The sequence below is a fragment of the Gobius niger genome, assembly GCF_951799975.1.
Source record: "Gobius niger genome assembly, chromosome: 20".
NCBI lineage: Eukaryota > Metazoa > Chordata > Actinopteri > Gobiiformes > Gobiidae > Gobius > Gobius niger.
In genome coordinates, this window is record NC_136871.1 from 13,512,058 (window position 1) to 13,525,890 (window position 13,833).

Below are 13,833 nucleotides of genomic sequence, written 5' to 3' on the forward strand. Positions count from 1 at the left end.
GAGAGTGATACCAACCTTCACTGACTGTGTTCATAACTTGCACTATCAGTTTACAATGCAGGCTAACAATCTGCTCGCATATCTAGGGCAATCTGTCAGATGATGCTCTGTGGGAATTGATAAACGTGAATCGGATTTTGGTAAAACATTTAGTACCACTTAGTCAAAGGCATCAGACTTCCCACAGGTTACATAAACAGTACACTTCTATTTATTGCGGCTCGTCAAAAGTCCCTTATACGGTAGGAGAAAGCTTAAAGGGACTAGATGGAAGGTGTCATTTTTTTTACTCGCTACTGCCACCTCAGGTCTCACAAGTAACTGCAGATCGTTGGTATTTCGGCCATAAATACAAACTTTTTGAGTGACTGAGTTTTTTGAGGCAGATGTGCTGAATAGGTCTGGGCTCATCTTACACATTAGGACATTGTGGGAGCATGCAGTGGGTGGAAAATACATAGTTTTCTTAATAGTCCCTTCAAGTGTGTGATGGTTGTGACGCAAGTTCTATTATTACAAACCTATTAGCCTACTCACTATGAGGTGGGCACAGTAAGTGAGGGATAATTTATTGCATGAAGTAATGGCTCAACCTTTGGAAACTAATTTTTAGTCCTTTGTTAATGCTCGCTGTGAGTGTGACCCCCACAGAGCACCTTTGTCCATTCAACCATATAGAAAATGTGCCTCATGATCTGCATGGCAACTCTCTGACCTGGTACAAATATGTTCTTGTAGCCAAACCTGTTGTTTCATACCTGTTTCGGATACCACTGTGGATCTCTGAGTTGATCTTGCATCTCTAAAGTTGAGAACCATTTGCATAATGATATAATAATAATAGTAATGGCTTACACTTGTATTTCACTTTACAAGCCTGTATTACCAAGTTTCACAAAGCAGAGCCTGTGTCTAATGAATCCTCCATTAATCCTTACCGCTAAATGTATGTACTTTTCAACATCAGCTCATTCTTGTTTGCAGTCATATCATATTTGATTATACTTGTGGAATATTATATATTTCATGCAGAATTGTGGAGACATTGTGCACAGTGTACCTAATGACCACCTGTTCTGCTATTGAAGGCTCACATACACACAATGTCATTAATTATGTGAAAAAAGTCAAAGACACACATGTTTAAGGATTTCAATATGAAACTTTACTATAGGGAATTCATCTCACAGAGATGTTATTGCATGAATACAACTCTTTTGTATTACAGTCATTCTGTAGAGCAGATTTCATACCAAAAAACAGATCAGTTCAACTAAAAGCATTGCATTGGGTTGAAGAATGAAGGAGGAAGGGAGGTAGCACATCATTTCTTAATACCAAACATATGTAAATGATGTAAATCATGTTTAAATTAACAATAGCACACATGGACGGGTAACCAAACACATGTGAATCATTTGACGTAACCAGGAGTTTATTAATGACATCATTGAAGATGTTTTCTGTGATAGATGTAATGCAATTGTTCCTGCTAATGTAGAGACTGAAATACACAGAAATAAGAACAATAAAATGCATAAAACATAACCCTAGGTCATTATGGAATTATAATCTACCTTTCATAAATAACATAACTTAATCTTATCTAGCTTTACATGAAATTGCCATTCACATGTAACTGAACAGCCTTTAATATAGACTCTCTGATGCCAAAAACACATTTTACACACTGATCGTCTTACCTTATAAGCTATAATACAGTGAATTGAGCTATGAAATTAGATTGCATAAGAATCTACAAAAAGCATAACTACTAACTACAGTACAGTATTTTAAAATAATTACACTAAAAAAACAAAAACAAAACATAATTCCAAATAAATACATAAAATACATTCTTAAAACCTGCTCTTATAGACATGTAGATTGTAAAATGTAGATTGTAGAAATAGGTTGTGGATTAGTAAAGGTCGACTAAACGGGCAAAGTATTATGGATAAGGCAAAGTATCGTGATAAAAGCACTATCTGGTCTCTTGCATCTAAACCAGCTTAATGTCTATTATGGCCCATTGTGTGAGATGCAAGGAGAGGCCTGAGAGTTTATGAGAAACTACAGCAGCAGAGCCGGTGCTAACCTCCTCAATCCAAACGTCAATTTGACACGAAGATATGTTTGAAAATTTGCTCAAGGCTGGAGGGTGGATGCACGGTGAACTCCATTTCGACCAAAGTTTAAGAAGACTGTATCATACCTAATTGTCTTTAACATTTTTCTCTTTAACTTTGAGATCTGTCCAATTTGGAGTCCAGCCTGATGATAAAGGAACATTGCATTTCTGGGGATTCCCACAAGCTACGTCATAGATGTTAATGTAAAAAATATCACAAAAGAGGATACACAAAGTGGAATCCGACAACAATGTCCTCTGGAGTTCAGACCTGTGAAAGCAGAGGAAAGTCATTAGGATTAGATCGTTTAGACTTAAAAATGAACAAATGTATTGTTGGTCAATGTATGTAAATTCTGCTCAAAAACGAATACGTATTTCGGGTGAGTGAAAGTAAAGCACAGTATTAAAGTGACAATGTTGTGGTTTATATGAACCCTGTAAATTATTTGTGCAAATGTTGTGTTTTGTCAGTTTATTTGCAGTTAAATCCTAAAACGTACTGGACATCATAGGTATGCGGACGGGTCCACTGCTGGTTCCATCTCCTCCTTCACTCAAAGCTTTAATCTCTATCAAGTAGTCATCCCCTGATGGGACATGTAACTCCACACTGGGTCTTCTAGTTTCTAGGACCAATGTTCTGCTGTTCCAGTTTGGACGATAAACAACCTGAAACAAAAACATCAGGATTAACATTTTATTTATGCTGCAATGAGACAGAGAGAGAGACAAAAAGCAGAAAAAGCACATTTTATCCAATTCTGCTTGTTTCAGTTTGAATAGACATAGTGGCACAATGTTAATGTTAGAGGAAACGTAAAAATGCATAATCTGTAAAGAAAACTGCCGCACAAGCTTCCCAGAAGACGAATGATCTCAATGATCAAAGCTGCATCTGTGCGAGAATAATACTTGTGGCTTTTAATCATAAACAGGCTCTCTCCTCAGGTATTCAAATAGATGTACAATGCATGGCAGTCACAGCTGAGGGACGTTGCATTACTCTGGGCTATGATGCCTCCATTTTATCACCTGGGCCAGATCTTTTAATTTTGAAAGGCCAGACAGGGCCAATCCATAATGTGACACCAGAGTGCTGTCTTTATCTTTCTCCTGCAATGAGGGCCATTGACTGGACTGACAGCAGACGCTATTTGTTTCTTACTGCAGGCTCTCACCTTGTATCCAGTCACCTCAGACTCATTTTCCAGCGCCTTGACATGTTCCCAATTTAGAAAGATCTTGGAGTTGGTCAGGTTCCACTCAATGTTCCCTGGAGGCTGACTTGGTGCTGCATGTAATTACACAGAAACACATTTTACAAATGAAAGCATAAATTAAAGCCATCAATTGTAAACGGAGGGCTAACCCCGCGGTCAGGCTTAATTTAATCACTGAGTGATTTTTCTGCATCAAGTGCCAAGCTTCGATAGAAAGTGCAGAAACATCATGATAATTTAAGAAAAATTGAAAAGCATTCATTAAACAAGCTTTTTATTCATGGGAAACTATAGATAATCGTGTCGACCCTGAGAGCAAGGCTGAGAGCTGACTTTTCAGACAGCCATACAGCAGTAATAATTGCAGTACAGTAAAAGTGAGAAATATATGACTTCTGCAAGACCGTCTCAGAAGTACTGTCAGTGGAAAATATCACCAACCAACCAAATAAAAATAAATAGTTTACTCAATAAAAATAAATCTCAGCTAAGATCTTCTCTGACTTTTGACTCTTTTTCATGTTATTTTAAAATATGGCACAGCAGGGTTTGTGCTCATGCCTCACAGCACAAATGTTCTGGGTTTGATGCCCGGGCTGGACAAGGCCTCTCTGTGTTTCTGCAAAGGTCCCCTCCACCACAAACATGCCGACCACTAAAAACATGAACTATAGGCCAGGATGAATGCGAGTGCATTTGTGAGAGCGAGTGGGGGACAGTGCATGGAAAGTAGCTCATGGCTACATTCTATGGGACGTGTTTTAGTCCCATGAGTGTTCATTGACATACACTGTCCTGAAGGAATAAATAAATAGGTAAAATAATAAACCAACGACTCGATCGGACTGAATTTGATGCATTTCTAAAATGTGTAATATAACATGCTAATGTAACATAAATAAATTGTGTAACGGTAATGAGTCTTCTTTTACGATGATTTGTAGCTACATACATGCAGCATATCTGAACTTAAAAGCCTGTAAACATTCCAGGGACTTACGTGATTTTTTGGTGGTAATGTTAAAAACAGGGCTCCCAGGTCCCGGTCCAGCGCTGTTCTGAGCTTTAACTGAGATTAGATACACTGTGCTGGCCTTCAGAGCGGTGAGGTGAGCCGTGGTGTTGGTCACTCTCACTCTATCGGCATCTTTCATCTCAGACCCTTCCTCCCAGAACAGCACCTAAAACCGACAAAGACACCAACACGAGAATGATACAGAGCACAGTTATACAATTGCAGCGAAGGGGCTGAGAGAGGAAAGCCTGAGACAGTGTTGGAGGTTCAGGACTGGATAAGGCATGGCAACATCCATTAGATATACTGACAGAGGCGCCCAGACTCCAGAGCGGCAAAGTTTTAACATCTTCATATAAAACATAGGAATATTGTTCAAAACCCATGTGCTGAAGTGCTTTTCAAGATGTTCAACTTGCTGTTCTGCCCCAGTGAGTAATGAAACAGTATCTTAAGCAGTATGTGATGCCATATCAGTAATGCTATACAAGAGGTTCAGCAGAATCTGTATTCAGGAGGAGATCATTTATGACCCCGACATGAGACAGGAAAATGTCAACCAGATGGTTTGAGAGGAGCTACTTATCCAATTGGCTGCACACAGGCTTTCAGGGATATTGCTTGGGAAAGGCAGATTAGCGACCGGGCCTGGAGCTGCTGATAACAGATGCATCTGAAGCGGTTTTCTTTTCTTTGCTGCCTGACAGGACCCCCCCCCCCCCCCCCCCCCCCCCCACACACACACACACACACACACCATTCACCCCCCACCCGCCATCCCACCATTGGTTTAATTCTAGAATTTTATTGGGGAAGAGGAAAAGTAAATATGTACAGTTTGAAGCAGCACCTCTGCTAAGATTTAACATTTCTACTTTCAGCGGACTTTTAATTAGGTCCCGGTTCGTCATTGTTACTTTTGAACATAGTTTTTTTACCAGATGTTGACTTTGGCTGAACGAGTACTGAAGTTGTCTTGCCATCTTAACTTGCATTTCATGAAACTCACTCAAATCCGAATGAAAGGCAATTAATGGTAGCTGGTACAGTATGCGTAACTCAGGAGCTGTCCAAGGTGCTGAAGCAAAAAAAAAATGAATAGTGGGTGAGTCCAGTTTGTTTGGTTTAATTTCACAATGTTGAATAATGGGTAACCCTAATAAGGTAGGACAGTTAGTCATAATCTAATAATAGAAAATGATGGAACTTATGGGTTGCAGGTGCATAAGAGACAAAGATACTTACTTTCATGCAGAAAATAAAAGTTATAATTATCATATCATAAACTATAAAGTACCTTACCCAATAATGCTTTTACCTTAAAGAAAATAAATGCATATTTTTTATTAATCAGTCAGATGTTAAGAGATAAATGTGTGGGGGAAAAATGCTGAGTGGTGATTTAAGTTTGCTAACTTATTTCAGAACTTATGAGGTGCTTTAGAAGATATCTCCTTTACTGTATTCTTTTTCTTTTCTTTTTTTGGTTCTGAGGCAGTGCTGCAGGCTTGCGGGTTGACTCAAGTGTGACATAAAGACGAGGGTTAGCTGATGAATCAAGATCCTCTCAGCCCTCCTTTCAGTGCTTAAATGCTGTTATAGAAAGTAAGTGGCTACACTCCATGAAGGGTTTCTTTAAGAACAGGCTGTGCTGTTTTTGTTGCAAGCCTTGTTTTAACTATGACAGTGACCTTAACTGTGAGCACATGTTTGTGATTCTGTCAATCGGTAAAACAGTTGCAGTGCTCCATGTAGGGCACAGTTTAGCGCTGGTCATAATAATAATAATAATAATAATAATAATAATAATAATAATAATAACAATAATAATAATAATAATAATAATAATAATAATAATAATAATAATAATAATAATAAATAAATTCATATTAATAATAAATACATTAATAATAATAACAATACTAATAACAACAACAACAACAACAACAACAATAATCATCATCATCATCAGCATCAGCATCATAATCATAATAAATAAAAAAAAAAAAAAAAAAAAAATCCTCCTCCTCCTCCTCCTCATAATGGCTTACACTTGTATTACAAGACTTACAAGCCTGTGTTACTGAGTTTCTCAAATCACCACACTGTACTCATTATTCACTCCATACTCAGTGGTTGTTATTACTATTGTAGCCACAGCTGCCCTGACTGGCAGAAGAGAGGCTGCCATCATTGGCCCCTCCAACCACCATCAACCCCTCACTCACGCAGGCGAACACACTAATGTACATGTTTTTTTTCAGTGGTAAGGGAAACTGGAGTCCCCAAAGGAAACGTGCAACATGCATGAGCGCTAACCGCTGTGCCACCGTGCTGACTCATGCACAGAGTTACAATAGTTCTCATACGACGTGCACATGGGACTGGACCTGAGCGGCTTTGTAAATGCTGGAGACACTTATTGAACTCCTTCAGCTTTTGTGCAGGTCACACTTTGATTTACCTAAACTACTGCATGCCCATAACAAAGCAGTATTGAGTATGTGCCTGGCGTATTGTTTGGATCTTCAGATTCGTTCAAACCACAGGGTCAAATCAATGGTGTAGGGTTACAGCAACAGTGGAGATGTCCAATCAAACACACACACAGAGAACAGTGCCAAGGCAAACAGGACATCATCAGGATTCAGAAGGCATTATGTGTGCAATGTCTGCATGTTTTATCAATAGGTGCAAGATTAAACACATCAAGTCGTGGTAATAACGTACTTGTTAAACAAAATACAGTTGTGCTCAAAAGTTTACATACCCTGGCAGAACTTTTTGATTTTTAGAAAGATAACACAAAAGGTTTGTTTTTTTCACTCATAGTGGGTGGTTGTGTGAAGCCATTCATGGTGACACCTTTGCTTATTCTTTTTAAATCATAATGAAAAAGAAATGACCCTGATCAAAAGTTTACATAACCCAGTTAATAATAATTTGTATTGCCCCCTTTAACATCAACGACAGCTTGGAGTCTCTTGTGGTAGTTGTGGATGAGGTTCTTTACTTTTGCTGATGGTAAAGTGGTCCATTCTTCTTGGCAAAAAGCTCCTGTAAGTTCCTGGGCTGTCTTGCATGAACAGTGCTTTGAGCTCTCCTCACAGTGGTTCAATTATATTGAGGAGGTTAGTGAGGAGACTGAGATGGCGACTAACGGGACCTTCATGGGCATCAGCGAACCTGCTCCATATTTTATCTTTTATATTCTTTGAAAAATAGTTGAAAAATCTAAAAAACTGCCAGGGTAAACTTTTGAGCACACATGTATATGAATAGATCTTAATATTACCTGAAACACCACATTCATAATTCCAGTGTGTCATATTTTGTGTTTTACAGCGAATCTGAGAAAGCCTACGACAAAACATAACTATAGCTGAAAAGGATGGATGGTTTAATTAAAAGTGACAGCTCTGTGAAATATATGCAATTATGCACTTTGAAATTACTTAAAAATGGCAGCCACAGCCAGTGCTGTACCAAATAGCTTTTCCTGCTTGTGTTGTTATATCACTCCATGTTATGGCCCAACAAAGCCTGACCCGCTAAAAGGCAGGGGTCAGGCCACCTGAGCGCTGGTTGCCATGTAATGGACGTGCGGTCCATGGGTGGTATTTTTTATCCGTCTTTCCAGAGCACATCCCAGGTGAGGGTTTGTTGTTGGGGATAGTGATGTACATTTTTCCTACTCTTTCTATTTATATACTGTATATCAGTACTGTTCCTGGCAGTCTGTGAAGGGACTGGCATTTATACTAACAGACTTATTCATCCCTTCTTATTCCTGTGAAAAAAATACACAGCTCAAAAACATACAGCGCTAGAGTGCAGAGATTTGTCTATGTAGTCGCCTGTAGGCAGGCATATTTAAATCAACGGCAGCTTATTGTAATGCCACTCACTCTAAGATTAATGTTGACTGCATGTTTAAATTTGCTTTGTCACTGTATTATTCAAAGATTTTTCGTACCTCATACGCAATGATCTTCTCAGTGCCAGAGCTGTTGGGAATGGGCTCCCAGAAGACTTCAATCTCTGAGGAAGACACAGAGCGAGCCCAAACTCTGGATGGGGCTTCCGAAGGCTCTGTATGAAGGAACAAATGACATATTTACGGTGAGGAATTAACATCATCAGGACATCTCCAACTCACCTTCCTCTGCAGACAGCACAGTGACGGTTCGGCTGAAGGGTCCCTCCCCGTGGCTGTTGAACACGCCCACTCTCACCTCATACTGAGACAGGGGCAGCAAGCTGTCATTTCTGTGCACGTATCTGGTTGCATCAGGGGAGGTCAGCACCGACTGGATCCAGGTGCTGCTGCCGAAAGGTCGAAAAGCCACAATATACCCAAAATCTTCTCCGCTCTGCTGTTCCTCTGGAACTGGCTGAGGAAGACACACAAAAGGCCTTTGACCTAAACAACTGTGCTCAGAAATGTAATTAGCGAACTGTACAAAGTTGTTCAGCAGCCGTGTTTTATGTCTTTGCAACTACGAAGAAACAGCTGAACAGCGAGTACTGAATCACATCCAAAAACACATCAAAGTGCCACCCAACAGTAGATTTACAACTGTAAAATTTACAGTAGCAGAAGAGTCAGCAGCCAGCAAATCACAAACACTCCAATTAAAACACGGGAACAGGGAGCAGACTCTCTGAACCACTTCAACAAACTTTACAACATCTGTCATCAAGAACTATTTATAGACTGAAAGACAAAGCCATGTTCACCAAAGAGTGTGAGTCGTCAGCTATTAGCTTTTGACAAGGACTATTACAGTATAATCCACACAGTTAAAGAATTACGTTACTACCTGACCTTTTTCATTTGAAAATGGAGATGATTAAAACAACTATTCAAACCAGTTTATTGCAGAGTGTTTAGCAGACAGACTGACAGCTGAAGGCTAATTAAAAAGTGCCTGTGCTCTCTTACCTCCCACGCAATCACCAGTTCTCCTCGGGCTCCTCCACCGCCGCTCACACTCACCGGCGCCACCTTGGGAGCTGCCCAGGCACAAACACAGAGAAAAGCTCAGAGTATGACGGCTTAGGTTCGGATAGTGCAGTGCAGAGGATCATGTAAAAGCACATGTCACAGCTGCCCTGCCGAGCCCCTCATTCACAGCACAGGTTACCTAAGCAACAACAAATTAGTGCTCAGTTGACAAAGGCATCAGCGCCCCATGTACTGCACTGCTTTTTTGAGTAGAACAGCAGGAGACGTGTTCCAGGTTGATTCAGCGACAGAGATGGAATTACAGGGATAACCATCACACAGGAGCTTGTAAAGCTTGTGGTAAAAGTAAAAGCTTGTGTCAGGATAGCTTATATTTTCTCAGTTTGCCATATAAGCTGGAGAAACACATGAAGCATCCAGAAATGAAGAATGAATGGATTTGGTCTTGCCATGAAGCATTAAGCAAGAAGATGAACAACCCAAGCAGAAAAGTTTGATATATAAGTTTGTGTAAATACAGAGAAAAAAAACATACCGTCTGATTTGGTCCGGATCTGTTTGGAAGGCATACTCGGTTCGCCAATGCCCACGCTATTGATCGCCACGACCCTGAACTCATATTCCACCCAGGGGCTAAGGTCCTTCACTGTGGCATGGAGAACGTGCCCAGGCACAGGGTCAGGAACTGCAGAAAGAATCATCCATATACATATCTATGTTGTTTTGCTTATAACGAACAGTTGCCACCTCAGCATATGGTGATCATATGTTCAGTTCACCAGTTCAGTTTATTAGCCATTTGCAGTATAAAACGACATTGGAAAAAAAAATGTGCAAGGAGCTCGAAGTGCACTGTCAACATTTAAAAGGACATTACATGACATAAAAACAAATGCCATATAGGAAACTAATTTATATACATATAAAAAAAACAATAAAAGTCGATTACAAAAATGAAAGTGCCTTGTTTAGAGTCATCGCAGCTTGTGGAAAGAAACTTCTAGAATGGTGATCAGTAGAGCATTTGATTGAGTGATACCTCTTCCCTGAAGGAAGTATTTCAAAAATGGCCCTAGCAGGGTGGCCTGAGGCATCATTAACAATTTGTAAAGACCGATTTCAGGCATAATAGTAGAAGTTTAAAATAATCTTGGTATTTGGAGAAAATTCTCGAAGCTTGCGTAGAATGAGGTGTTGTCTCACTTTCTGAGCAATGTTAGTGGTATTAGAGTTCCAGTTCAAATCATGAGAAATAGTCACGCCCAAGAATTTACACGTGTGTTGAAAAGCAATTTGTTGTCTTTACGACATTCTCTACCTCCACACGAATGAGATTCATGGTTTAATAAGCCCAATGATGGTTGTATATTTGATGTTGCATATTTGATTATCTCATTATTTTCATGAGATGCTACAAGGTCATGAGTATACAATGTGAACAACAGGGGGCTCAAAATACACCCCTGCGGGAAACCATACAGCTCATCAGAATTCCAACCCTTGATTTTTTTTTTTTAACAACCAGCATCACAAAGTTTCAACGGGAAATATCTTTAGCTTGATTTAGATTAATTTAGAAGAGAAACTAGCAAGAGACAGAAAAGTATAGACATGAAGACACCATTCTGAGAGCTGTTGAATTTGCCAGGGAACAATAATATTTTTTTCACAAGCTAAGCCAGGTGCTGAAGTGTAGCTGTATGTATACAGTTGAGTGAAAATATAAACAATGTACAATTCTTTTACCTGTGCGGACACTCTGCCAGCCGATGGAGTAGGGCGTCCTGGCCTGCACCATGTATGTTGTAACAGGGCTGTGGTGGTCTGGACCAACGCCCCAAAGCAGCTGCACTGTTGAGTCTGTGATGTCGCTCACCACCAGGCTCTCCGGCGCTCCTGGTGGTCCTGTACATCCCACAAACACCGATCAGAGTCTCACCCCAGAGTAGTTGTGGTGTGATTCATAACACGCTAACAAGCCGCATTCAGGGCCAGTGAAAGCGTAATGGCTTCTACTGGGGGTGGCAGAACAATCGATCCGCTGAGGAATGCAGAGGAGCAAGTCTTCCACTCTTTACCCACTACAGAGCCACTTTAATTATATATGTTAGGATTTAAAGTTTAATTCTACACACCCATGCAACAAACAGGTGGGAAACTTTCTGAACATACATTTTAAAAAGTCCAGTTTTCCCCTGTTTTGTTCCCCAGGGGGGATATGTGCCTTCAACCAGAAAGACAAAAAGGAAACTTAAAGCCAACTTAGAGCAGAAGAATCATTATTCAACAAAGCCAGTAGATAATATTAATAAGCTGGGAGTTTCGTGAAACAAGGCTGGAGTTTTCAAGTGGGATCTGAGTCAAATTAGGCAAAGCAACAACACAAGATGAGGCAAACAAGCCGCTGAGAGACTTTACGCTTTAAGCCTAAGAAATCTGCAAAAATACGCCATGACTAAGCTCCCAGTAGGAAGCATGGACGGTGTGGACAAACAGGCACAGAGCACACTGGGTCCTGGTGATAGGTTTTTTGATTGATTGTTGCGCAACCCATTCATTCTCAGACATGCAACGCTCTAATCCACTTGAATCCACAATTCAGTTCTAATTCAACTTTGAATGACTTACATCCATTCCAGTGAGATCCCATTTTCATTTATTTGTTATCATTGGACATAGACAACCATATCTTCTTTGTTAAGAAATGGCAGCAAAAAACGATTTTGGCAGCAAAAAATTGCTGGCGATTGCTGACGATTGTTTTCTCCATGCAACATCTTGATGATGGCACAAAGTTTACTAAAGTTTTGAATTGGGTTGAATGCTAAGCAGAAGTAAGACATTACTCCCAAAAAGTCGTTTGGAGTCGTTTCCTTAAAGACCCTATACCTTATTTTATTTTCCCTAGTAATGTAATAAACATATTTATTTTCCCTCCTTTAGTATTTTTGGTATCTTTAAGTCCCTGTGTAAAACATTGTGCATCTTAAAGCGTTTGGATCAATTTCATGAACTTGCAGTCTATGTGCGGAAATGTGCTGATAAAACTCCCTGTGAAGAATTGGGATGTTACAGTATGTTTGGAAACTTAGGAATGATTTTAGACCACAACTACCATTTCAATTTCCTCTTTTACGAAAGTAAAGGCGCCATGGTAACCACTCATACAGCTGCTGGGCCAATACAAGGTCAAATACGTACAAATCAAAACTTTTTTTTGCATAAAAGTTGCATAATGCACCTTTAACCATGATACATCTAGTCACGGCATGGTGGTGCAGCGGTTAGTGCTTGTGCTTCACAGCTGTGGTTTCTGTGACATCAAAACCATTCTTCTTTAGCAGAGGCTTAATGATAGCTGCTTTTAGGGCCTTTGGGAAAGCTCCTGTCTAGAGTGAGGTGTCAACTCAACACGCAAGTTGTTGTGACAAACTGCTCAGCACAGACTTTAAAAATCTAGTTGGTAGTTCATCTAGGCAGCATGTACATGAGCTCAGACCAGAATAAAATATCTTTCACTCATTTATTTGTAACCGGTGAAAAATCTAATGGTTGCATTTGTATTGAAGAACTGATAGTGTTAAATAATACCTTAACCTTAAAGGGACTATACGGAGTTTAAAAATGTTAAAACTAAGTATTTTCATCCCCCTACATGTTCTAGCCACGTCCTAATGTGTAGAATGAGCCCAGACATATCCACCACAACTGCCTCTAAAATCCTGCACTGTCACTCAAAAAGGTGTTCATTCGGGTCCGAAGCGTCGTCATGCACGAGCTTAATATAGAAGCTGCAGTTACGCATAAGACCTGAGGTGGCAGTAGTGAGCATAAAATGACTAACTTGCCTCTAGCCCCTTTAACTGAACGTAATCTTAATCTTACCAAAATGCTACAATACTTCAAAAGCTAAAATCTAAAACAATACATTTGCCGCTAAAGAAAGAAGCCACCTGAGTGAATAAGATGTAATAAAAGTGAACTTGAGGTTTCAGTTAAATGATTAATAAAAGGACAACCTTATTTTATTCTTCAAAAACTATATTTTTAATATTGAGCACCAGACGTCCCATCTACACTGTGTGCATGTGTTGAAAAGTTGTTCAAAAAGAGTTTTATTCTCACATAAAGCAGTTCTGTGATCTTTGGCTCAGCCCTGAAGCTTGAAGAGTTACCCCCCTCACTATAAAGTCAAACGATCCAGCCAAAGACACTTTAGTTTCAAAGGTTTATGTCTGTCAAGCTCCAACTTTTTCAGTCATATCTCACCCTCACTGCTCTGGTTGTATTTGCATACTTTAAAAACTGTATAACGATCCACAACGAAACCTTGCCCTCAGTATGAAGAAGATACATACTCGGGATGCTCTAGTTCAAGCATAAACTTTAAGAGGCCCTGAGAGAAGGGCACATGTCTTCATCTTGACGAAACTGACCAAATCACTGACAAATATTCACTGCGATACTGGTAGAGTATGTAACATGCACACCTGTT

At 39.8% G+C, this 13,833-nt stretch overlaps 1 protein-coding gene across 1 annotated transcript in view; it reads right to left on the bottom strand.

Moving 5' to 3' along the window:
• Nucleotides 1–2,229: 2,229 nt before the first annotated feature.
• Nucleotides 2,230–13,833, bottom strand: part of cntn6 (contactin 6) — an 84,641-nt gene continuing 73,037 nt past the window's right edge. Inside the window, exons 15-23 of the mRNA XM_079578549.1 lie at nt 11,085–11,243; nt 9,874–10,023; nt 9,315–9,385; nt 8,529–8,763; nt 8,346–8,461; nt 4,355–4,535; nt 3,313–3,425; nt 2,635–2,803; nt 2,230–2,402 (exon numbers count right to left, since the gene is read on the bottom strand). Of these exons, the coding sequence (XP_079434675.1) occupies nt 2,317–2,402; nt 2,635–2,803; nt 3,313–3,425; nt 4,355–4,535; nt 8,346–8,461; nt 8,529–8,763; nt 9,315–9,385; nt 9,874–10,023; nt 11,085–11,243 (1,280 nt within the window). The 3' untranslated portion in view covers nt 2,230–2,316. The remainder of the gene's footprint in view (nt 2,403–2,634; nt 2,804–3,312; nt 3,426–4,354; nt 4,536–8,345; nt 8,462–8,528; nt 8,764–9,314; nt 9,386–9,873; nt 10,024–11,084; nt 11,244–13,833) is intronic.